The sequence below is a fragment of the Euleptes europaea genome, chromosome 11, assembly GCF_029931775.1.
Source record: "Euleptes europaea isolate rEulEur1 chromosome 11, rEulEur1.hap1, whole genome shotgun sequence".
NCBI lineage: Eukaryota > Metazoa > Chordata > Lepidosauria > Squamata > Sphaerodactylidae > Euleptes > Euleptes europaea.
The window spans coordinates 56,458,309-56,485,669 of record NC_079322.1 but is presented as its reverse complement, the minus strand read 5'-3'; the positions used below and the strand labels follow the sequence as shown (position 1 = coordinate 56,485,669).

The 27,361-nt window shown below is 40.8% G+C and overlaps 1 protein-coding gene across 1 annotated transcript in view; it reads right to left on the bottom strand.

The window, feature by feature from the left end:
• Positions 1-27,361, bottom strand: part of MALRD1 (MAM and LDL receptor class A domain containing 1) — a 284,449-nt gene that overhangs the window by 121,539 nt on the left and 135,549 nt on the right. The window contains 2 exon segments of the mRNA XM_056857102.1: positions 19,133-19,290; positions 23,850-24,095. Coding sequence (XP_056713080.1) covers positions 19,133-19,290; positions 23,850-24,095 — 404 coding nt within the window.

Genomic DNA, 27,361 nt, shown 5'->3' with positions numbered 1-27,361 from the left:
TTTCACATGGCTACAGCTTATATTCATGTGAACTGGAGAAACTGGAGGGCCAGCATGGTGTAGTGGTTAAGAGAGGCAGACTCTAACCTGGTGAACTGGGTTTGATACCCCATTCCTCCACATGAAGCCAGATGGGTGACCTTGAGCTAGTCACAGTTCTCTTAGGTTTTTTATGCATGGGCTGGATCTCCCTGCTTGGACCTGGGTTCATTGCATATTAAAGTAACCCGAATTGGGGGAAACTGTATTCAATGGCATGAATGATCAGGGACGAAACTGTGTACTAATCGAGCCATGAATAAAAAAAAACAGTCTCCCAAGCTCAAATCAAGTCCCACCCCTTTAAATGCTGCTCTGTAATTGGCTTACCATGAGAGAAGATTTCCTTCCCCCCAAACCCAACTGTCGCATAAAAAAGCAGTTTAAGAACAAAAAACAAAAAACGGAGCTACCTGAAAGAAGGGGTGGGGGAGAAATCCAAGCCTCGTTTTTAAAAAGCCTTTCTTTTGCTCAGAAAGAGTTCCAAGGTAGCAGGAAGCACTTGAATCCCTGCCGCTTTACACACTGCTTTGTGATTGACTGTGAGAGAAGCCAATCTTCTGTGTTTCACCCTAATGCAGTATGCACGCTCTGTGACTCCAGAATGAGCCAGGATCAACCGTTTAATTCAGGCCAGAAGAGGAATGTGAAAAACCGGGTTCATTTTGTGTCAAAACAGCATTGAGCTTCCAAGGAATGAGATAGCGTGCATACTGAAAAAGTTGATCCTGGCTGAAACAGGGAATAAAGGAGGTTAAAGCGACCATGCATAAATGACCTTAGAGCTCTCTCAGCCTCACCTACCTTTAGAGACTTAAATAAAGTGTACTGTGACTTTTCTTCCAGAAATGTTTCTTTAATATTTGGTACTAAAAATGAGTGCTTAGGGAGTTCATCTAAAAAATAAGAGGCCTGGATTCTAACCACACTTCTGCCTGATAGGATTTATGGAAGGATAAAGTACATACTTTGCGTACAATAATCCAACACCATACAAGGATACTTTATGGGTTCAGTGTTCACCTCACCATCCCCCCCTTTTTTTGGCTGTACCTTATTCTTCAAAGGAAACTGGTCTTTTCCCCTCCCCTCCCCGAACTACAGTTTTGGTTGTCTGATAAAACGTTAACTGGGATCGTGTGAAGCTTTCTGTCAAAACATGACCTTCACAATTATGCGCCAGCTTTCCCATAAACATTTTGCTCCCCCAGGTTGTTTCACACCTGTATCTGGACACCGAGCACTGCGATCCACCAAATGCATGCATTAGTATCCTCCTTCATGGGCTTTTGAAATATCCACCTTCCCCGGCCTTTTGCTGGGTGGCATGCTAAATGCCAATTTTTCTGCATCAGATACTTTATTCTACAAGGGGAAAAGAAGGTTTAAAAATGCTTCCTGGCTGTCTGCCAATATTTCCCTCTAGTGTTTCAAAGGCACAAACACAAAAAAAATCCATGGAAGGGAACGTGTATGCCATTCAGTCAAAACTCCTGGGTTTTACACATTGGTCTGTACAATAGCAATGTGTCCTGAAGTAGAACAGATGGATTTCCAAATGTGGCATCTGGCAGGTAGCAATGCGGCCTCTTTTGCTCGCTTCTCGATCATTTTGTTTTTCCTTTGCTTTATTCTCATCAACAAAAATGCTGCTTGCCTACAGGAAAAATTCTGCCTGTATTTATGCACATACAAAGACAAGTGCATAATTTCTTGATAATTTTCTGGCGAAAACACACACACAACCCTAAGAATCGTAGAAGGGGAAGAGGACAAGACTCATTAGTAGTACACTCTTCCATCCTTTGCATCTCCACTTGAAAGAACCCGAGATAGCAGGGTGGGAAAGAACTCTCTCTGTCACAGAGATTGAAAAGTAGCTGCTAGAGTACAAGTAGACTGGGCTGATGGACCAGTGATCTGACTCACTAAAAGACAGTTTTATGTGTACAGTGCACTAGAAAAGACTTTAGAGACAAAACTCCAGATATCTTTCATTAGATTTTCTGAAGCACAGCTTTTAAATCACATATTCTTGCTGTCACAATTGTCCGCTATTATTTTATCAGTTCCTCAGTGTCTCATTCTGTTCATCAGAAAAAAGTTAACTCCTCTGTAGATAGGGTTGCCAACCTCCAGGTACAAGCAGGAGATTTCCTGCTATTACAACTGCTCTCCAGCCAATAGAGATCCATTCACCTGGAGAAAATGGCCGCTTTGGCAATTGGATGCTATGGCATTGAAGTCCCTCCCCTCCCCAAACCCCACCTTCCTCAGGCTCCACCCCCAAAACCTCCCGTTGATGGCGAAGAGAGATCTGGCAACCCTGTTACTGTTCTATTCTATTCTTTCTTAAAGCTTCTTTACTCTTATACAGAGGACTTGTACTTTAGCAGCTACTGTTCAATCTCTGTGACAGAGAGAGGTCTTTCCAAACCCTGCTATCTTGGATTCTTTCAAGTGGAGATGCAAAGGTGCATTAATGCCAGCACAATACCTAAAGCACAAATTTGGTTTTCCTTTTGGAAAAGCCAGTACACCTGTGGTTCTAAATGTGTGCATTGTTTGACAACAAGTTATTTCCTATGGGATCAAGAATTTTATGAACAGATTGATGGAGTAGCTATGGGAAGTCCACTCAGTCCAGTAATAGCAAACTTTTACATGGAATATTTTGAAAAGACAGCATTAGAATCAGCACCTTACAAACCTACAGTCTGGTTCAGGTTCGTAGATGATACATTTACCATTTGGAGCCATGGTGAAGAAAAATTAATGGACTTTCTAAACCATCTTAATAATATCCATCCAAACATTCAGTTTACCATGGAAAAGGAAATTGAGGGTAAACTCCCATTTCTTGATACCCTTGTCATCCGTAAATCAAACCTTCAGTTAGGTCACAAGGTCTACCGGAAACCAACTCACACAGATCGCTACTTACACAAAAACTCCAACCACCACCCCCGACAGAAAAGAGGAATAATCAAAACATTAATGGACCGTGCAAGACGGATCTGTGAACCACAGTTTCTCAAGGAAGAAACTAACCATCTAAATCACGCACTGCTAGCAAACGGCTACTCCAAGAATGAAATCAGAAGGGCCATTGAACCAAACAAAAATCAGAAAACTCAAGAAAAACAGTCTCCCATAGGAAAGGTATTCTTGCCATTTATTAAAGGAGTCACTGATAGGATGGAGAAACTTTTGAAAAAACATAACCTACAAACAGTGTTTAAACCCACCAAGAAAATACAACAAATTCTACGATCAGCAAAAGACAAAAGAGACCCCCTCACCTCTGCAGGAGTATATTGTATACCTTGCAGCTGTGGAGAAGTTTACATCGGGACCACAAAACGCAGCATACAAACAAGGATAAAAGAACATGAAAGATACTACAGACTTGGCCAACCTGAGAAATCAGCAGTGGCTGAACATGGACTGACACAAACAGGACACAGGGTCTTATTCCAAGACACTGAAAGACTGGACAATTCTACCAACTATTTTGTCAGATTGTACAGAGAAGCCATTGAAATTCATAAACATCAGCACAACTTTAACAGAAAAGAGGAGAGTTTAAGAATGAATAAGGCTTGGCTTCCTGCCCTGAAAAACCTCCAGACAAAGACAACATTCAACAATAGCCATACAGATTAGTTTTGGATTACACACATTAACAGATCACTTCAGGATACAATGGTTCCATATTAACATACCATACTCTCATTAGCACATTATCTTGATACTTACAGGACAATACTTTTGCAGGACAATACTCAGCTCAAACCCAACCCCTTTCTGACTATATATTACTCTTCCTACACCCTTGACACTGAGAGACACTGTCCTTCAGTGTTACTACTCTGAAGATGCCTGCCACAGTTGCTGGCGAAACGTCAGGAAAGAAAATTCCAAGACCACGGTTACACAGCCCGGATAACCTACAAGAACCAATGAACTCTGACCGTGAAAGCCTTCGACAATATTGTTTTTACAGTTTCTGTGTTTTCCCTCTTTCTGTTTGGTGTTTGTAATAATTAAATATTTAAAAAATAATAAATGTTCCCAGCCATCAGAAGGTTACATTGAGATACAATCAGACCCTGAAATATCCCTGAAGCATAAATGGAAGGGGGAGATAAATTAAATATTCAATAATATCTAGAATCAAAAGATCTATTTTTCGTCCTCGTTCAGTGGATACTAGCACCTCACAAGTCCCACTGTAATAAACTTTCCAGTTCCTGGTATGCAACCGTAGCTAGATTTGGGCTGTCAATAATATGACACTGTACAGAGAAATCTTTCAAATATTAATGGTATATGTTGAAGCCCGTCCTTCCCTGTTCATTGATCAATGAAATGAGTTTGATAGTACAGAAGTCCTATTTGCACACAGATCTTGTCTAACTGAGGACCCCTCTATTTGAGGTGGGGGAACAAGCGCTCTCTCTCTCAAAGCTAATATAAGTTGGAAAAGGTGAAGAAGCAATGTGCTGCAGATCAGGTGAAGGTGACAGGGAACAATTCAGAGAAAGAGCCAATAAAACCTAAAAATAATCTCCAGGTATTCATTTGACAGATGGCAGAGTAGCTTTGGCAGAGTAGCTTCGCCTTGCCCTGGCTCAGATGAACAGGTTATATTTTAGCTGCCGAGGTGACACAGTACCTGTACAATAGCCAGGCTGAAAAAAATGGCTTAAAAGCAGCGAGAGCCTCACTTTTGTTCCTGGTTGCATTGATTTCAGTATAATATAAACCTAGTGCCTCTTTGAGTTTGTTTTTCTTCAGAATTTCTAACAAATAAACCTGTTTCTCATGCACCGTTCGTCTTGGCAGTGCATCCCCCTAATCTTTAGTCTCTACATTTTCTAGGAACAACAGGGATACCTATCTACATAAAATTAGTCATTCTTGTTGCTAAACAGTAAGCAAAAAAATTGGAATTTAAAAGGCAAAGGGTTCACAAGTTCACAAGGTTGGAAGAGACCATAAGGGCCATCCAGTCCAACCCCCTGCCATGCAGGATCCCACAATCAAAGCACTCCCAACAGATGTCCATCCAGCCTCTGCTTAAAGACCTCCAAAGAGGGGGCCTCCACCACCGAGCATCTCCCACGAGGGGTTATATATTAACACATATATATTAACTCAGCTGGCCTTTTACAATTTCCAACTGATTAACAGAATTTTACTTTGTGATGATATCACTAAGTTGGTCCAGCATCAGATACCAGAGGATCTCTAGTATGGCAAGAAAGGAAAGTCCACACCATGAATTTATCTCCTGCTCTAATTACAAGTTCACAGGTGACTCCTGAGTTCCTGAAATTGTTATGATCGGGGACCCTGAACCCATGGCAACTGTTTATTTTCCCAAGAGGGGAGAGTCAGAGAAAACAGGAACTTGGTTTCAGACCAACCAAACCAGACCATTTGGCCTTCCTGCCAAATGAACTGGTTAATGGGCATCATATAACCTGAGCAGGGAGAGAGGCACAAGGGCTACATGCCAGAGGGCCTCACAGGCAGAGAGCTGAGCATCTCCCACGAGGGGCAGGATTCCTAACTCTGGATTGGGGGAGGAGGAGGTTTTCACCTAAGCAGGCAGAAGTTTTAAACAGTTAAATCTTTCTTTTTTCTGGGTTCAAACACTTTGCCCAGATGCTGTGAACAGTGAGCCTCTTCCTCTTTTGTAACAGCACCAGCCAATGGGATATGGATGTGTTGCCCCATCTAAAGTAACTGGCTTGTAATGCAACCTAGTCCGACAAATGTTCTTCCTTTTATTTGCTTAGATCTGTATTCTCCTACTATGATAGCTATTTTCCATGTATGTGCTCTAGTTTAATCTTTAGTAATAAAGCTTCTTTCCTGTTAAAGAAGGCAAACTGTGTCTGAAATCCCACCCACATGCTGAAGACGGCTATTACACACTAAGGACATGCACACATGGGGGGAAATTCCAAAAGTAATTGGAAGCTCTGCCCTTTGTACTTGACAAGGCGATGGTTACTTGAGAGGCTGGCTTTTATATCTTGGGGTGGTGGCAACGCAGAGGAAACACACTTTTGCATGCAGGCAAACACACAACATGTGAGAACACACAGACCCAGGGTGGGATTGTGACAGACATTACTCTGACTGTCCTAGTAGGGTTGCCAACCTCAAGGTGAGGAACAGAGTTCTTCTGGAATTGCAATTGATCTCCAGACAATGGAAATCAGTTCCTATGAAGGCAATGAAACTTTTTTTTTTGGGGGGGGGGGCTTTGGAAGGCTTTGGATGGCTTTGGATGACAGACTTCATGGCATCACTTTCAGAGTTCCCTCCACAGGTACTACCCCCAAATCTCCAGGAATTTCTCAAGCCAGAGTTGGCAACCCTATGTTCTAACGTTTACAGGAAGCCAGGCTAATCTGCAGTCATCTCACCAGTTCCAGTTTACTCAACATTTAGTAGGAGAGACGGAGGGAAGACAAAAGATGGAAGCAGCTGTCAAGACAGGGTTGAGTGCATGATCTGTGGATTCATTTTACGTTCACTTTTTGCCATTCTCTCTCCTGCTCCCTCTCTGTTGTTTTTACAGAGCTGTTTATATTGTGCACACATGAAGTAGGATTTCTATAGCAATTTATAAATACAAATTGTAAGGCAAGGTGAAATCTGCCACTCGGTTCATGCATTAGGCGATCCTCAGCTGGCCTTTTACATGGCACGCGGTTCCCTCTGTTCCTCGACACCAGTATAAATCTGCCGCCATCTGGGTTTATTATTATTTGCTATTGAAAATATTTATATCCTGCCTCTCACCAAAGCTGTAACCAAGGCAACTTACAACATATTAAAACAATAACCAAGTGAATTCTAAAAGCACACCTTTATCCCTAAAAATCGACATCACTGCAACCATAAAATACAACAAACATTAGACTGAACAAGAAAACAGCTAGAAAGAATGCCTAAAAGGAGGCTGCAAAAGAAAGACAAGCATATTAAATAAACCAGCATAGAAGTAAAAAATAAAAACCTGGCCAAAGAGAACACAAAAAATAAGCCTGGTGGATTAAAAAGCAACCACAGGAACTAAAACACCTGAGGGAACAGAAATGTCTCCACCTGGTGCCTATAACACTGTAGTCTTGGAACCAGGTGAGCCATCAGTTCCAGAGATACCTGGCACTACTGAGAACACAGCCACTGAACTTCTATATGGAGGGGCACATAGAACAGGCCCTCTAATTATGACCTCAAGGAGCAGGCAGGAATATTACTTCTTTGTGACCCTGCCTGCCTGCCCCAGAATAGTCTTGGGTGAATGACCAGGATATGTGGATGGAAAAGAAGAAATTCCCACTACCTAGTAGGGGAAGACTTCTTAAGTGGATCCATTTCCCTAGTGTAAAGGGAATTTATCTCCTCCATTTGCACGCGCACCCCCCCCCCCATGGATCAGTGCATCTCTTCTTGTTATTCCCAGGAAGAGATGCAATCTAGCATGAGTTCCATTTAAACAAGGGAGAAACAAAATCAGAACAGGGATTGGTGGATCAAAACTACAAGGATGAGAAATTCAAAACCATCCTCAAGCTGCCATGCCCATTGCAAGGTCCTTACTTATGAGGCCCTGAATTTCCTTCATGTGACGCCTTCTTTCAAGCCCCTCCATCCTTTAAACATCCTAATGGCAACTCTGCTGAAAGATCTTCAATGCAAAGTGCATGAATAGGGGAGACCCAAGACTATTGAATGTATTTCGAAGGGAGATCCACTTGAGATGAAGCCTTCAGGATTTTGAAAGGCAAATTAAAGCTTTTTATTTCTCTCTTACTGATTTTTTATAAGCCTCCTGAAACATTTTCAGCTGCTCAACTCTTATTGACCTCGATGAGTGAGGCTGTTTTTATGGTTCTTTTAAAAAAACATATAGATTCTTGTAACATTACATTATGATTTTATTTCTATTTAGGACACCCAGAATCTGGATTATATTTTAGCATGGAGTGCATTAGATACAAGGATGATGTTACTTAGATGCTATGGCTTAGATATTTGCTTTTCTAACAGGAAGGAAGCTGACAGCTGCAATGGACTGGTGCTTCTAATTAAGGAAACTTTCAACGGCTTACAGTTAAAGTATCATTAAATAATGCAGTTTGCCAGTTACATGAGAGGCAGTACACAAAGAGATTACTAATGACATAATACAGATTGTGAATACTACCTTATTTGACCCTCTTATGCAATTAATAGGAAATTGACTGGCTTCTACTAACTCCAACAAAGTAAATTACGTTGGATCTTCACTAGAATTAAATACAAGTTGCCCTCCCCCAGTCTTTAATAATTAGTCTTTCTCTCTCTTTTTTTTTACTTTAGACTAGAAATTGAAATCAATCTTGTTAGCAAAGCCCTGGCATTTTTTGTTGTTGGAATGCCTTATACATTCACTAAAATAGTTTAATACATTGTTCAGGATCCAAAGACTACTTTAGACACCCCATGGAATTTCTGGTGATTCTCCCTCCATTTAAAGAGCAGATTTATTTTATTTTACACTAGTAACAGTCCACCTTTCTCACTGAGATTCAAGATGGCCAGATCTCCAGCATCCCAAACTTTAAGACTCATGGGAAGGGCTTAGTGTTATCACACTGAATACCTGTATTAGTAATAGAGCTTACACACTCTAAGTATTGCACCATGTAGGAATCCCAGCCCCAGCCATCAGGGTCTAATTTGGCTGAAGTGCCTTTCCTTGGCCCCAGACAGAGAGGGCTGGGATTGGGTACCACCCAAATCTACCTCCTCTTCCCCAGCTCTACTTCCTTCTGAGCTGGGAGCCACAGCTTTCTATCATCCTTGGCCCCATCCCTCAAGTCTTTTGAAGGCCCTATTGAGGTTTGGGACATGCTGAGTGGCTTCCCAGAAGCCTTAAGGGGGTGTGGGCCAGCCTGTGAGGGGCAAATAGTGCCCCTGGAGCCATTTCTGCCTGGTTACTTCCCTTTCCCACCATCAGGGTGGAGCTCACCAGACACTGATTGTCAAAAGGCCAACTGTCAGTGGGTGCCTAACAAAGAGCCAGCTGCCGTTGACCTGCTGGCTGGTAGGTGGCTCTTTATAAGGTGCAACAATCACCCCATGGAGCTTGGTGCATGCTAGGCTTGACTTGGGGTAGGGTTGCCAACCTCCAGGTACTGAATTCAAAAAAATAGCACAAGAATATTGCAACCTAACAATAAGGCAATAAGATCACTGATATAATGCCTATAAGAAAATATATTGAGGAACAACCTCACAAGAACCGCAGTTGTAAAGCAAATCAGACAAAAAGTCCGTTGTAAGCAAAATACAAAACCGCATAAGCGTTATCAAAGTCAAGACGAAACACAGGGCATTCACAATGTAAAAGTCCGTATACAAAGATTAATACAATGAAGCAACGGAGAATAGACCTGCGCAATGGGCTTCCGGTAAAAATCCCATTTCATGAAGAATTTTTTCAAGCGTTCAGTCTTTCCGTGCGCCTGAGATTTCATTCACGGATTAAAGGAGTGTGCCTTCATGATATATACGGATGTCTGGATAAGAGCTAGTAACCTCCAGGTACTAGCTGGAGATCTCCCACAATTACAACTGATCTCCAGCTGACAGAGATCAGTTCCCCTGGAAAAAATGGCTGATTTGGCAATTGGACGCTATGTCATTAAAGTCCCTTCCCTCCCCAAACCCCATCTTCAGGCTGCACCCTAAAAATCTCCAGGTATTTCCCAACCTGGAGCCGGCAACCCTACCCGGGGTGGGGCATGGTGTTATCTCCACTGCCCCCCCCCCACTATCACTATTTGTAGTCGTAATCATGTGGATTTGAATAGATGGCACATTCACCAACACACCAATTTAAACACAAGATAGAGTTTTAACTATGTGCTAAATGTAAAATGTAAACGTTCTTCCATCAGTAGCTACAGTGAGCAGGTTCTTAAAAGAAAATATCAGGGCTAGCTGACAGCCCTGTGATTTCAACCTTCCTTCTGGACAATGAGCTCTAAAGCTTGAGACACAGGCTGTGGTCACAGACTTGAAACCTAGCAATTGTACTTCCATATTCTGTTTTTGCAACTGTCATCAGTTTTTAAAGTGGCTTGTCAAGCATCATGGAAGGAGACATTCTGTTCTAGAAATATACGAACAAAGCCTTATATACCTTAGGCCCAAACAAAACAAAAACCTGACCAATTTCTGAAACAACCTGTTAGTAGTTCATACCATTCTGGCCCCTGAATTTTGATTCTAACAAAAGCCCACATGTTCTGCGTATTTTAAAATATTCATGTCTACCACGTTTTTAGCACCACCATGCTGTCACAAAACTGAAAAATACATTTGTGACCCTTAAACAATGCAATTTGGTTCTGTGTGTGCTGGAAAGGTTTATTATTCCAGGTCACCAAAAAAAGTCTAAATGAATATTTAAATTGTGCAGTTTCAGAAAAACATGAGATTCTCTCATGGTAATTTGCCTGCAATGAGACAAGAACAGTTTCCTATTTCTCATTTGTGAAAAATGCATCATATTCAGTGATAAAATCCTCTGCCCAGATTTTGCAGATCTCATTAACTTTCTAAAGGATACACAGATTTCACATTATTACTGATTAGTTTCTGTATATTTACTTCTTGCTTCAAGTGATCTGCATCAACTGTAGTACCAACACAAGGAATCAAACCTATTGAATTAAACAGCAATTCCTCATTGTATTAAAAAACAAGCTACTGTATGGAAATTGATTTGTAATCTTTCTGAGCTTTTAAAACATTGCTAGGTTTCAAGTTATGTTTCGTTAAAAAAATAGTGAAGGCCATACATAAAATTATCTCCATATGGCTAATCCAACTATGTTCATGAGAGCAAATGGCAAAACTTTAGTCAGATTCTGGCAAATCAGATTTTGGCTCTAAGAACTGCTACCTATCCATAGTACAGCATATGATTATTAATGTTATATCTGTCCAAGAAGTAGCATCTGAGAAGGTTCACTGCATGTTTATTCACTGATGACATTTGCATGCCACTCTTCTAGCTGAAAGGGGTTTGTGGGGGTTGTTGGAGCAGCGTGGTGATATGTGTTGTCACTTTTGGTCACGTAACCAAAAGTGATATTGTGGCATTGCTCAGATTGCACTCCTGTCCATATTTGTCCTGCTGCCGTACAGGGTGGCAGGGGGCAGGAGATGTCCTGCTATAGACCTGATCCCACAGTACCTGGATATGAAGCAGGCTATTTAATACATCACTACCTTTATTCTCCTGCTTTCCTTTTATCTGCAAAAGACAGCAGCTGGGGTGGTGGATTATGCCTGTTAAGAAACTACACTACCCAGATTCTGCACTGTGTTAATCCATTAGCAGTTTTGGGATACTCACTGACATCTCCAGCTGGCATTATTCCTGGTTCTTCCGTTAGCTATCAAGTAAGTTAAAGGGCTGTCCTTGTTTAGGCTAACTTTAGCTGGCTGGTATGTCTTGCTCTCCTAAATTCCATTAGAATTTTGCTCATTTGCAATTAAATGTAATTAATTTACTGTGACAGATTTAAAAAGTCTTGAAAACGCCAATGAGATCTTGCATAACTTAGTATTTTCACACTACAAGGCAACTGAACATAAACATTCTCTTAACCAAAGCTTCTGTGTCAATAAGTTATCAAGATTTCAGTATTTGTAGTTTCTTGACATTTGGATCTTTGTTTTGATGGATATACTTTGGCTATGGCTAAATATGAGGATGGAAATAGAGGGTGACAAATGGGAACCAGAAAGGACTTTCAGGGGCATCTCATTTTCCCCTCCCCCACTTTTTCCTCTTTCCGTTTACTTAAAGTCCCCATAGGCTCTCCCCTTTAGGGATGCTAGTTCCAGGTTAGGAAATTCCTGGAGATTAGGGAGTGGAGCCCTGGGAGGTGTGGTTTGGGGAAGGAAGCAACCTCAGCAGGGTATAATGCCATAGGCCTAGCTAAAATCATCCCATTTCACATCAAAGGCGGGGGCTCTGAACTAGCAGGAGTGTCCCTGGATGCCCTCACACAGGAGTAGCTCACCTGTTGAAATTCTCCCCAAAGCACATTGATCAAAGGCCTTTCCCCTCAGCATCCAGAAGCTCCCCTCACACCTGAAACTAAGTGACTCAAGTTTGCTGGTTAATAACTCACAGCTATAGAACCTCACCTCTTTACTCAGGGCTACCCCGATAATTCAGTCCGAAACCTAAAAAAATATCATCAAGCTACCATTCAAGCCTTTGTTGGATCAGCCAAAGTCAGTCCACTGTCCTTGTAACTCAATCTACCTAAAATTACCCATGCGTCCTCCCCAGTTCAGTGCCCCACACTCTTGATTAGTGTATCCTGGATGCTGTTGCTCCAAATTCTATAAAGAGCCCCTCAAGCCCCTCCAACTTTGTAGTTAGTTCTGTACCTCGGCCTCCTTCCCCAGATTTGCAGTAGACTTGTTTCCTGGACCTCCACCTTTTTGCTGAATCACTCACTCACTCCCTCACTTTGGATCCCCAATTTCTTAGCTGGTTTTGGTTTGGATTTTTCCTTCACCCCAATCCAGCCTTTCTTCTTTCCTGCCCTGAATCAGGATAAGGCATCTCATGTTTCTGCTTTCACCCTTTATTTCCTCTTAGATGCCCCCATTTGCCCCAATTAGGCAACAGCCAAGGATGGAATTGCTACCCTTGCAATACTGCAACATTGTTTTAAGGTATGCTCTCCCTAGCATTTTCTCTCTTGTATCTTTCTAGGAGAATAATGATTATTTCCTTTTGAGTGTGTGTGTGTGTGTGTGTGTGTGTGCATGCCTCATTTTTCCTTCTTAATTGGAGTACTGTATCATATTTGGACCTGGCTATACAACAGACTGTTCAACCCTGAATTAATTACCCACATGACATGGTCTGACCCTACACGTGCAGAGGACACTGTGCATGTTATCAGACTGACACATATAGCAATTTGGGTAACAAAGCCCTTCCCAATCTTTCCCTTCTGCTTCAAACCAATAAGACCTAGACCAGGAATCAGCAACCTTTTATAATTAAAGAGCCAAACTATGTCGAAATTCAGAGCAAAAGATCACCAAAGAGTCAATAGAAGAAAGTTCATTTGCATCACTGAAAATATTACAACTTAATACTGCTAGCTGACATGTTGATTAATACTTCATAACGAAGCCTTTTAAACCCATAAAAATCTTTACATGCCATTCCCTTCACATACGGGTTATTCAAATATCCTAACTACTCCCCAAGCACCACAACTAGCCCTCCAACATACCTTAAAATTTTCATTTTCTATTTAAAGGAGCCCTATTTGGTTCAGTACTGGGTGACATTTGGCTCTGGAATGGCAGTCCCTGATACAGACCTACGGAATAATGCGTTTTCTCTAGAGCACAGAGAATTAGTCACTTGTTTATTTAATGGTGGACAATTACATGCCACCTCTCTTTTTACACAGAAAACACAAGATAGTTTAGAATCAGCAGCAGAATTACCAATATACAATTATATGTATAGTTGTTAGGCACTATCTTTGTTGATTCTACACACTATCTCTGCAATACTAACTCTTGACTGGCTGCTTTGGGAGACTGTGTTGGCTGAACAGTAGAGATATAAGTAAAATAAATAAATGTTAAACATGCTTACCACAGCATATCATCAAAATTATCTTCAAATGTCCTTATACATTCCAAAGGCAAGAACCAAACCTAACAGTGAAATCCTAAAAGCCCCATTGAACAAACCTGAGTTTTCAAGGCAAGGGACATTCAGAGATGGTTTGCCATTGCCTTCCTCCATGTGGGCTGAGAGAGTTCTGAGAGAACTGTGATTGGCCCAAGGTCACTCAGCAGGCTTCATGTGGAGGAACATAAGAACATATGAAAAGCCCTGCTGGTTCAGACCAAGGCCCCTCTGCTCACACAGAGGCCAACCAGGTGCCTCTAGGAAGCCCCCAAACAAGACAACTGCAGCAGCACCATCCTGCCTGTGTTCCACAGCACCCAACATAATAGGCAGGCTCCTCTGATCCTGGAGAGAATAGGTATGCATCATGACTAGTATCCATTTTAACTAGTAGCCACGAATACCCCTTTCCTCCATGAACATATCCACTCCCCTCTTAAAGCCTTCCAAGTTGGCAGCCATCACCACATTTTGGGGCAGAGAGTTCCACAATTTAACTATGCATTGTGTGAAAAAAAAACTTTCTTTTATCTGTTTTGAATCTCTCACCCTCCAGCTTCAGCAGATGACCCCGCGTTCTAGTATTATGGGAGAGGGAGAAAAACTTCTCCCTGACCACTCTCTCCAAACCATGTATAATTTTATAGACGTCTATCATGTCTCCCCTCAGCCACCTTCTTTAATTTTATTAAAGGAATGTGATTGTATTCTGTCACACTGTTTATTGTATGTTGCTTTTACTGAATTATTTTCTACTTTTGTAATTTCATTCTTTTGGCATTGTTTGAGACATATCTGATACTTATTTGCACCATTTCTAGTTTTTCTGTTCCTAGTCCTATTTGTTTGTTGGGTGTCTCATGAAATTTGATTGCCCTAATATGTAATCTGCCTTCAGTCTCGGTGAGAAAGGAAGGCTGTAAATAAAGAAATAAATAAAGAAAAATAAGTGATGACATATTAAAGACAATTCAGACTAAGGAAATGCTTCCTTCTCTAACCCTCAACAAAGAACCCACATTTGCAGAGTCTCAAAAGATGCAGTCAGCGTGTTGTAGTGGTTAAGAGCAGCGGACAATAATCTGGAGAACCGGGTTTGATTCCCCACTCCTCCACATGAGCTGTGGATTCTAATCTGATGACCCGGGTTGGTTTCCACACTCCTACACATGAAGCCTGATAGGTGACCTTGGGCTAGTCACAGTTCTCTGAGCTCTCTCTCAGCCACCTACCTCACAAGGTGTCTCTTGTGAGGAGGGGAAGGGAAGGTGATTGTAAGCCGCTTTGAGACTCCTTAAAGGTAGAGAAAAAGTGGGGTATAAAAACCAACTCTTCTTCTGCATTTCATATATTACAAGTATTCTTGTTAAAAAACCACACATGCAGTCTCTGGCTCAGCACCAGTCTGATCCCTAATCTGACACCCACACAGCTTGTAGTACAGTCACATAAAAATATGATTAGTCTTAATGCAATTCACATTCAGTGAATAGAAGGGCCATAGTAAATGCTGTATGAAAAACATTTATCAGCAGCTATTGCACTAAGGCACCATATATTCAAGAATTTAAAAAGTCATAGCAACCATTCTTTTCAATTTCCTCCATCAACCCACTCAAAGCAGCAGTATCCACATTCAGTTTTAAAACAATTCTTTAATGAGAAAGAAATTCAGAGCTAATTTTAATGCGAGATGCCTCTATGCATTTATCCCTGGCCATTAAAGGGTTGTATAAATTAATAAATTGTATATTTTTTCTTAATTATGATATAGTATGCCTTGGCTAGGAGGCAGTGTTATAACTTGGGGAAAGCTTTATAGTGGGAAAGGCAACCTAGATGATCTCACCAGAAATTCCAGTCAATAGCAACTTGCTTTTTTAATGAGTGTATTTTTCAACAAAATCGATGGAGTTTTTTTAAGTGTTTGTTATTAAAATAAAGCTATTGTAGTGATACAATCATAAGCCAATGGGTTGAAGTACTTAATATTGACCTTATAATATGCTCTAATACCCATTTCATATGGCTTCAAAATGTTCCTGTAATTGGTCAAATTTCAAAATTTTCTTGGGGGTTGCAACACCCAAACCCCCAGCTGTAGGGGCTTGCTGAGCTCACCAGAATCTATTCATAGCCTGCATTTTGGCAGCTGGATCCTTGAATACTTCATTGGTGCACAGCTAAATAGTTCTATATCTCAGCCTTTAGGCTAGAGTCAATCAGAACCATAAAAAGACATCTGAATTCCCAGTTCAGTCTGCACCCGTCTGACCACCTTGTTCTCCGCCATTTTGGACCTTGCTAGATGTTGCCCTATTGTTGCTGGTTGCAAAGGGGCCCCCATAATAGTTGAAGCTTTAGGGTCACAAAAATGTAGGTCAGCCACTGCTGCTAGCTCATGCTTTTGCAGTCCTGTTGTTGCAGTTGACCTTATAGAATACAACTCTGCATGGATGGGAATGGTTTATTTTACCAGCTCTGCTAATGTATGTAACCTTTTTTGATCTTTCAGAATACAAGTTATTTACATGGGTACTCAGAAGGATCACACTAACCCGGCTATTAATTTATTTATAAACATATATGGATCCTATTCTGGATGTTTTCTATCCTGTAAGCAGACACTAAGATATTTTAGAATTTCTGGATACATCAGACAGAAGGCATAGATATTAAAAGACTATTATCACAATGAAAAAGTAGTGTTCTCTTTTCCACAATTTGAAGAAAATCTAAAGAACAAAGGAATTGTTACGTTGTCCCTTGGACAAAATTAACCTTTTCCATGACAACTGAAAACAAAACAAAAGAAGAGTTGTGTGTGTCAAGTGCCATCAAGGCATAGCTGACTTATGGCAACCCAGTAGGGTATTCAAGGCAGGAGGCTAAGAGAGGTGGCTTGCCATTGTCTTCCTCTGCACAGTGACCCTGGTATTCCTTGGGGGTCTCCCATCCAAGTACTCGCCAGGACCAACCCTGCTTAGCTTCTGAGTTCTGAAGAGATCAGGCTAGCCTTGGCCATCCAGGTCAGGGCTATGTGGAGTTACACCCTCTCCAGAATCCACTTAAGTAAGTGATTTTAGAAGAGTATAATTCTGCTTAGGATGACTCTGTCAATGTGTTTTTATTGGGAGACACTATTTTTGCTACCCTGCAAAGAATTCTGATCGAATATTTGCTTTCATCCTCATGGATTTTTGCTACCCTGCAAAGAATTCTGATCGAATATTTGCTTTCATCCTCATGGATTAGTAGGGTGAATGACATCTTACAAATGAACAGTGGAAGAGAGCTGGGGGAGACTGTTCAAAAACAAAATGACAAAGGGGCAGCTTATATATTTCCACCCGATTTGCATTGGCAGCTGAAGAGTTTCTGATGCCAGATGCCAGCATTTCAGTTGCATTTTGCTTTCAACCAACAGGGAACCAAATACAAAGCCAACATTTTGCTAACATGAAAAGTATCAAAAACCTGCAGTTGTTTGTCATTTGAAAAGGAAAGACTGCACACAGAGGACAGAGTGAGAAGGAAGCAGAAAGGGAATGATTTCTTAATAAATTGGTTGGGTGCAATAGGGTATTTTTTTTAAAATTACAGGAGGCGGCACTGGGGTCAGGCCTTGTGAAAAATGCTTTTCAAGTTTTGAAAAGTGCTTTTTTATGTGTTGTGTTTCATTTCACTCTGATCCTGACATTGTAAAGCCCTGTAAACAGTGTGTGCAGGGTAGGGGTGTGCATACTAATATGTCGAACTGAAAAAGCCAAAAAAACTGTTCTATGGGCACCCAGTTTTCCTTCATTTGGGGACCATAAAATTGGACCCCTTGACCCAATTTTTACCAAACTTGGGGGGTTTTCTAAGGAGAATCACCTACAGCTACGCTGAAAATTTGTTGCCACTACCTTAAAAAACAACCTCCCCACAGAGCCCTGGAAAGATTCTCTATAGAGTATAATGGGCGTGAAAATATTTGGATATCCCCCCCGCCCCCCCCCCAAAAAAAAGCAGAAAAAGCCTCATATCAGTATGGGGAGTCAGCTTTTTTCCAATTTTCTGAAAAAATGTTGGGTCCATTAAATACGAATGTAAAAAATACCAAAAAATAAAATAAAATGGTGCACACCTCTAGTACAGACAGAGAGCTTTCAAACAGTGCCATACAATGCAAGCCATAGTCTCCCATAGTGCAATCTAGTGTCAAGACATTGTGCCAGATGTTTGCAGAGGACCCTAGATATCAGCCTTCCCCTGGATATCAGCAGTAGATTGAGCTGCAGCTTTATTGTCAGGGTCCTCTAGACACTGTGCTAAATCACAGTAGAACTGCAATTGTTCACCAATGCAGCTAATATAAAAATTATGTCCATAGATTTCATTATGCTACCTTTCTTCCAGAGAAATCAATTAATGATTTTTCCCTTTGTTTTATCCTCCACAGTCCTTGTGGCTAGGTTAAGGCTGAGAGAGCACAACTGGCCCAAGCTCATCCAGGGAGCTTCACAATTGGCCCAAGCTCATTCTGCTTCTTCCCACTCTTAGTTCAGTTCTCTAATGACCACACCAAACTGTCCTTCTATACATCCATTCTCATTCTGGTACTCAGTTTGGGAATATCTCTAATTTCTGATGGTTACATGTAGACAGAAGGGCAAGAAATGTTTCTTTTTTTGTTTAATGATACTGCATTCTATATCCAGTTCCACATTTCACCTTCTGTCCGGCATGCGCAGAATACGTAGCCTATTTCACTGTTTTTTGTACATTCCATCCTGTTTTTAATGCATTATTCTACTTTTATGATTCAATTCTCTGCATTTGTTTATGATGTATCATGTCTGATTTTTTTTTTTTTTTGCATTATTTCTAATGCTTGTCATCCTAGGCCTATTGCACTGCTTACTGAATGTTTCATGCTATTTTATAGCATTGTTTTTATACTGTGTAGTCTACCCTGAGTCACAGTAAGAAAGACAAGTTTATAAATACAGTAAAATAACTAAATAAAGTATTTTAAATGTTTCTTAAATGTTTGTCAAACTATTTTAAATTCATGTTGAATGTGTGATTGACTGTGTCAAATGTGGCTCATTTCTTCGCAAAAGACACTTCTGTATAGTAAAATGCATGTAGAACATATATGGAAGACCACAGGTAGGAATTTCATGTGCATCTATACTTACTGTGCTACACTTTTCTCTACAACATGAAAAGCCTGTTGTGTAATGATGAATAGGAACGCTGCTAAGAACTCTTTCCTAGAAATGATATTGAGAGAAGAGTGGATGCATCACAGATATTGGAAGAAAAGAAAGGGGAAGTCGTTACCTTAATAAGAACCTGGATATGTCCTGTTGCTTTTGAAGATGTGTAATACCAAAAACTCAGTACACAAGTGGCACTAGATTCTTTCCACTTGGAACTCTTCAAATGTGCTTTCTCACCTCTAACACCTACTGAAGTTGCTTCAAGATACAGGAAATGTCCTACAAGAAAAAGAATTATACATAAAATGTAGCACAACGAAACAGCCAGTTACAACTGTGGTGCATATTTTAACAGTCAAAACCCTGCTTGGTCATTTCTTAAAAAAAGAAGAAGAAAAAAACAAGAAAAAAAAACAAGGGAAATTTGGTAAGATATGGATTGTTTCCCTGTAATTAAATTTGAAGTAGTGTTCTATAAAGACATACAAAAATGCTGTGTCTTACAAAGCCCTTATATAGGACTATACAAAAGCCACTAAGGATAAACCTGCCCACCTTTTGGAGTTGCTTCACATACTAGATGGCTTCCAGTATGGCCTCCTAATTGGCTGGGAGCCTTATATGATATTTCTGTAGCTGTTCACTGCTGGGTTGTGTACCAGGGACAACTTGACTGCAAGCCAGGATGCTTTCACTTCTCTTTGTCCACCTGGTCAGCTTGAGTCTGTTTCTCTTCCCCTTTGTTTTTATCCTATATCTCATCCTGTCTTTTCCAATACTCTTAGGACATTAACTACTGCTCATACCAGGTGCTCCAAAAATTATACCTCGCTAAAACAACCTGATGTATCTCCATGCTGGTTAATTTGTTCCTATTGAAATGCGGGGGGAGGGGAGAGAGAGAGAGAGAGAGAGAGAGAGAGAGAGAGAGAGAGAGAGAGAGAAAGAGAAAGAGAAAGAGAAAGAAAGAAAGAAAGAAAGAAAGAAAGAAAGAAAGAAAGAAAGAAAGAAAGAAAGAAAGAAAGAAAGAAAGAAAGAAAGAAAGAAAGAAAACATGCTGAAAATATGGAGGAAATTAAGAGGAAAGCAATAAGTAATTCCCCAAATGTGTTCCTTTAAAGCAGGGGTGGGGAATGTCAGGCCCGCGGCCGTTTAAGGCCCGCAAAATCATTTGGTCTGGCCCTTCATGGGTCCTGGCAGATCTCTAGCTTCATGGGTCCTGGCAGATCTAAGACTGGTGATCTGCCCCCTCCCACGGACAGGAATAGCCTCTATTCAAGGCAGATGTGAGTTTGTTTTGCCGAGAAAAGGAACCCTTTCCCCCCCCCTTGCAGAAGAGTCGTTAGCTATGGAGCTGCTAACACCGCCCAAGTAACTGTGTTAACCCTTTCCCACCCGGGCCAAAGAGAAACGTATTCCCTCTGTACTACAAGAGGGCTGGGGGCAGAAGTGGTGACAATAGAGGGGTTAAAGGGGGCAGGGCCAGAATGCGAGGGGGGAAGTTTTTAGCCAGTGTGTCCTCATTTCATCCCTGCAGGCGGAGGTAGCAGGAGCTGGCTGCAGAATCTGGCCCTGACCATGCGGAGCAGGAGCAACTCCGGCGTGTGGCTGGACGGCTACACCCGGCTGGTGCAACAGACCATCCTGTGCCACCAGGTGGGCGAGTGTGCCACCGGTTGGATGCCTGCCTGCTTGCCTGGGCGGGGGGGGGGGCATCTGGGGCAGCTGCCTGCTTGGGGCTTGGCCGGCTTATTTTTAAATTGATAATTTTGTATGGCCCACGAATGATGTTATAAATATCCAAATGGCCCTTGGCGGAAAAAAGGTTCCCCACCCCTGCTTTAAAAGCATGTTTAGACTACTTAAAAATGGACAGTCTGGAATCTTGAAAAACTCATCCCAGAGACCGTAGAGAACAAAACACTCAACAATATTATCAAAGATAATGATATTTAAATGAAGGAAATTAGTTCAAATATTAGTGAACTTTGTAACTTAAAGAATATTTGGAAATAAAAAAAAGAATATTTGGACAATGGAGCAGATTGCCTCATGAAGATGTACAAAAATCTTTCTCAAGAGAATTCAGGAAGGGTCTGGATTAGCATCTGCTAGATTTCCTTTAAATATTGTGAATCTTGCCATACTACATTGAGTTAGGGATGGGTCATTGGTTTCTCTAAAACTGAAATCCTTTTTCAGTAGCTCTGAGTTACTTTGCAGTTGGCACTGGCTATTAGCAAGAGGCTAAGGTGGTATGTCCCTTCCAAATCACTGAGCCTTTTTCAAAAAGCAAAATCTTATATAAATGATTCCTGTAGCTAAAGCTAACTGAATTCGATGGTCCTCCTGTTACAGTTTAGTGTTTCCAAGAAAGCAAAACAGGTTTGGCAGTGGGAGATGAACTAAGACCTCATGCAGAGATCTGCAGTTGCCTGAAATAAATTCTTCATTTGTTGAGCATTACTGTATGCTTCAGGTGAAAAGATAAAATACAGAAAGATTCTAAATGTGTATTCAAGTGTTGATAGCTATGCAGATCCCACAGAGGTACAGACATAAAATTAACATTATGTCAGTCAGTATCTTTTAAAAATCAGTTCATACATTAACATTGCTGTCCTGAACAGTTACAGAGAAGGGAAGGCTTAGAGGGGTATAACTGTGCTTAGGACTGCACTGTGAAGACGGTTATGATGGACAGGAGGCTGTTTTTGCACCGAAGGGAAAATCAGCCACTCAGATGAACCCTTGAGAGTGCTGTTCCAGAAAAGAGGTTTTTAAGCTTGCCAGCAGTGAATCCTGCGGTTTTCACACCCACGACTAAACCACCAGGATGTTACATTAATATTGGTCCATTTATCCAATTCTCCATTTACCCATCAGATAACTAGAGCATAAAACAGGCAGGCAGCCCTAGTATGGATTTTGTCAACTGTGGAGGAAGGAGGAGATTGGATAATTTAAGATGGGAAGACAAGACACTGGCCTGTTGTCTGCTCCAACACAAATCCTAACCAAAACCTCTGTTGGGGGCCTGTAGACAGTTGCTAACACATCTCAAGTTGGGGAAAGTGAATTAGACAAACTCTTCTCTCACTGTCCAACTCCGATGTCCCTACCCCTTGTACTTGACTTTTCCCTGAGGGAAGACACAGAAAAACTCTCCCTTTGTGATAGTCTACTTGCCTAAGGGACCAGTAAGACTGGAAGATTTGACTTTGCTGGATTTTTTTGATGATGCTCTCCAGGATTTTTGGCAGCAGTGTCAATAACATGTGGGTGTTTCTGCTTGTGGCTTCCACAGAACTGGTGCGTAGAGAGAGCCACGAGGGTCATCTAGTGCCATATGGAAAGATCTGCCACTGGAATTAAATAAATGGCTGCAAAAACTGTTTGTGGTACTTCTGTTTCTGGTGCATCCATTCATCCACTGCAAATATTGCGGTTCCCAACTTGCATAGTCACATACAAGCCTGTTGTTTGCTCCAGGTGGGTAGCCATGTAAATAACATTACTGTTGTTTACTGCTTCTGTACTGTATTTTTATTAGTTTCAGACTCAAGAGATGGATTTTATGACAGGCAGGATTTAACTGTAGCATTCATTTGTTGTTATATGTTTGCAATGGTATGGTTGGGAAATGAGATCAAGCAAATGCTGCCACTCTATCTCCAGAGGAAACATCTCATATCATCAAGCACTGCAAAGAAAAGGTCACTTCAAACATGACAGGCAGACTGTGTATTATCGCAGCCATGGAAATTATGATGTTGCAGACCTGAGGATTTCTTACAAATAGTATAAAATATAATGCACCAATGTGCGATAAAAAGAAAATTATTTGTGAGAGAGACTTGAAACATGTAGTGTTTTCCTGCAGTATAAATGCACGGTTATATAGATATGACCCGATTTTGCTACAGCAAACAAAGCAGAGGCCATGAACAGGCAGCAGGTCAGAGCTGGAGAACAGTTCAGTAATAAAGACTGAGATGAGAAGTGTTGTCTTCACATCATCTGTGGCTCAGTGGTAGTGCATCTGCTTTGCATGCAGAAGATCCTGGGTTCAATCTCCCAAATCTCTAGTTTAAAACATTGTATTTATTTATTTATTTCCTTATATTTGTAGCCTGCCCTAATTCCCAGCAAGCCAGGCTCAAAGCGGCATCAGGTAATAGGTGATATGGAAGACCTCTGCCTAAGATCCGAGAGAGCCTCTGCCAGTCAGAGTAGACAGAAGAAGAAGAATTAGAATTAGAAGAAGAGTTGGTTTTTATATGCTGACTTTCTCTACCACTTAAGGGAGAATCAAACCGGCTTACAATTACCTTCCCTCCCCACAACAGACACCCTCAGAAGTAGGTGGGGCTGAGAGAGCTCTAAGAGCTGTGACTAGCCCAAGGTCACCTAGCTGGCTTCATGTGGAGGAGTGGGGAAACAAATCCAGTTCACCAGATTAGCATCTGCTGCTCATGTGGAGGAGTGGGGAATTAAACCAGGTTTTTCAGACCAGAGTCCACCACTCCAAACCACCCCTCTTAACCACTACACCATGCTGGCTCTCAATGGTTGACTCAGTATAAGGCAGCTTCATGTGTTCACCCACCTAACCATGAGGAACAGATATGTATCTTTAAAAATGATTAGAATTCCAATAAAGGTCTACAGACCACTCCGATAGCAGCTTCTGATATCCGAGCATCAGGGATGTAACCAATTCACACATTCCTAACAATATCCTGACTAGACATTTAGAGGCATCCCTTTGTCTGATGGGATATAATGATAAGCTTTATGAATGCAGTTCAATCCCCTGTGTTTAAGTGGTGACATACCTTTCCCATTTCCCAGTGTATGGTCCTTAGGAGGTCCAAGGATTTGAGGTGAGCTGGTTCCCATAACCCATTCAAAGTTATCGGCTAGAGAATTCTGCCAACCACATATATCGCTTTCAAAAGTGCAAGAAAGTCCACATTCTCTTTCACCTGTATTATCCCCACAGTCATCCACAAAATTGCAGCTTTGTTCTGGTCTGTAACAGTTGCCATTTAGGCATTCCAACAAATCCTGTGAGCAAGAGCCTGGAAAAGAAAAAAAAGGAAGATTTCACCAATACACAAGAGAAGTTACTAGACAACAATGCAACACGGTTTCTGTTAGAAAACATATGAGGGCAAAGCTGAAGTCATTTTTGTTATCCATTTTCTGACTTAATTGCTGATGTAATGTCTGTAATCATCATTGTATGCTTATGTGTTCAGTTTGCATAATTGTTCTTCTGGAAAAGCTAGGCCTAAAGTATAAAAGCAGGTTTGGAATACTGTGTATTCATACCGCACACATGGAAACTTTGGGAACGTTGGCATCCATAACTATAAGAGGCCAATAGAACACGTTGCCTGGTACAGGCTTTCCCCTGTAGAGACAAACAGTGTCTTACCTTCACTGTTAGGAATGTGAATCACAAGACCAAGTGTTTGCTTAGAGACAGCTTCTACCAATCTCTATACACTATGTTAATTAAAGTAAGATAGATAACCAATGTCTAGTAAGTCTACGTATTTTGTAACACCCCTGACCAGAGGTTATATATGTTGTGGCAATCCTTTGTTCTGGGGTGCGAGCTGTCCTCTGCTTTTGGGAAGCTCCCACCCGGTATGTATTATTAAGCTTAATAAACAAACTGTTCTAAATTATCAACCTCCTCCTGTGTTATGGTCATTTGGTTCATCAAACCATTTCACAGTCATAACATTTGGCGTCCCGACACGTGGGGCGGAGCCGAAAGGCTATATTTTTTAAAACACCAACAGGTGTAAAAGGAAATGTGCATTTAGCATATCCTGGCCTTCGGCAGTGGGCACAGAGAAAACTTTCCCCTGGAGCGTCTGAACATCCTTAGTGCGCACCCCCCCCATTGTGGTGGGAGGAGGTTCAACTTGCTTCCCTGGGGACGGGAGACTCTGAAAAGCCTATCACGAACGCTCGTAAAAGAGGTTGAGATGCGCTGGCTACCAGAGAAAAGCACCTCTGCATGGGTGTGAGCATGTGTGCATGTTGTATGGGAAAGGCAGTGTGTGTTTGTGAAAAACAGAAAGTGGTGTTTGAAACTCCCCTTTGATTGGGATAAAAAGCCCACTTCTCATTCCTTTCCCCCCCCCTTCTGTTTTGTGTGAGTGCGCTGCCTCCAATCCCCCCCCCCTAAGAGGAAGCTTTAACAAGAATAAGGCAAGCATGTTCTGCTCTTTCATGAAATAGAAGAGAGATAAATCATGTAGGCTGGCGAGCCCCTTTAGTTAAAGCAAGGTTTGGAAGCCAGAGTGCTCTCCGATCCATTGAAATGTATATGTATCACTTTAAAAGAGTCTCTAAGGTTGCAAAGGAGTTTTTACAAGCTCCTAGGTTTTTTTTGTGTGAGTTTGTGTGTAATGTTTATTGCAGGGCCAATTAAGCCCATTGTAAACTCCTGAAGGAAGAACTTCCCTCCTCATAAATTTTTCCTTCTTATCTACTTGCCACTTAAACCTCTTTCCCTCCCGTACATGGCTGTGTGTTTTCTGTTTCTCCAAAAATCGTATTACACAGCCTCCATCTTTCTCTCCCCCCCCCCTTCCCCTTTCTTCTTTGTCCGGAAACCTGATAATCTTTCTGCTTTGGGGTAAATAAAAATGTTTAGTGTTGTCCTGTCCTTTTTCGTTAATTGTTGTGTGTGTGAGTGAGTGTGTGTCTTGTTATTGTCTTTTGCTAACAGTTCGCCTTCACAGGGGAGCTTCAATTAAGTAACTGCTTCAATAAATAAATAAAAGAACGCAGGCTTCTAATAACAAGCTGAAGTTTTCAAAGGTGTCAGCTTTAAGCTGCTTCAAAGCGCTTCTAATCTGATGCTAAACAGAAAAAGCCTATTTATGTTTAAAATGTGTGCAGTGAAAAAAAATGAAATACAAGTATGTTACAAGTAAAGTTTTTAAAAGGTGGCTGTATGTGTATGTGACGAGTTAAGGCTGTATTCATGACAGACTGTTGTAATTGATAGATCTTGGTTTGATAAGTGTTTAAAAAGGGTGGTGTAAGTAATTGATTGCCTTGGTGCAGTGATGTGAAGCTCATGAAGGAATTCTGTATGTGATGACGAAAAGAAATAAGCTGGTTGCTAAATAAAGGTGTTTTGGGGTACAACAAGACAATATAAAAATATATTTATTGAAAATAATATTCAAAAAGTGTAGCAATATAAATATAATAACAAAGGAAATCAAAAAGTTAACAGGCAAGTTGTATATTGTATATAGACTGTCAAAAGAAAGTTTTGGCCAAATGTTTGTTTGCGGTACGCAAGACTCAGCCTGGCAAAATGCAATGTTAGTGTTAAACTTATTTCAATGTTTTTATATATAGTGACGCCAAAATATTCCCATTGTTCTCATAGTCATGTTCATGTTAACAGTGCTACTAAAAAGGGTGTCTTCAGTCTTTCAAGCAGGTACCCACAATATTATTTCAGTTGGAAATCAAACTGCCTACAGGTTTTAAAGGGCATCTTCATTCCAACATTGTATACAACTGGTAATCTTGGCTATTTTTTAATTTCTCCAAACTTCCATGTATGTTTTTTTTTAATAACGCAACACTCTGTTTTAATAGGTGTGTTATTTCGAATATTATAATAATGGCACCAATTATGTCCTGTGTCCTTTAAAGCTGCAATCCACACTTCTTTCTTTGGTAATATATTCTAAACTGTGTTTTATTTTTTAAAGTTAAGCACTTCAAATGCCTCAAAGTTTTGCACATGGTATTGTAACTCCAGCACTTTATAAACCGTGTTATATTGTTATTTTTATATGTGTTTGTTCAAAGTCTTAATTTTTGGTGTGTATTTGTTTTCCATTTTCTTTAAACACACTATTTTAACTCAAACTCCCTCAAAACAAAACTGTACTTGCCTCTTCCTTTCTTCCGCACGAAGGGGGGGGGGGAGCAAGGCACATCCTTCTTTTTATTTCTGCAATTATGGTTTACAAGTTAATACTTTAAACAATGTAGTTTTACATATTCCTATTCCCAGTTAGCACTATGGTTTTTTTATTCTCAGTTTTGTTTTGTTTTTTTTTTTGTTTTTTTTAATATAATACAGTGTTTAACAAGGCAATGTGCAACAAGTTCTTTTTTTTTAGCATCTGTAATTTCTAAATTGTTGTTTGTGCTATCATGTCTTATGACCTGTATATGTTATTTTATTAATGTTTCTTGTTTATCTGCATTGCCTGTTTAGTCTGTGCTTCGTCCAACTGTCTCTCCTCAGTTTGTCCACCTTTTGGACTCTTAATAAAGCAGTTTTAGGGAATCT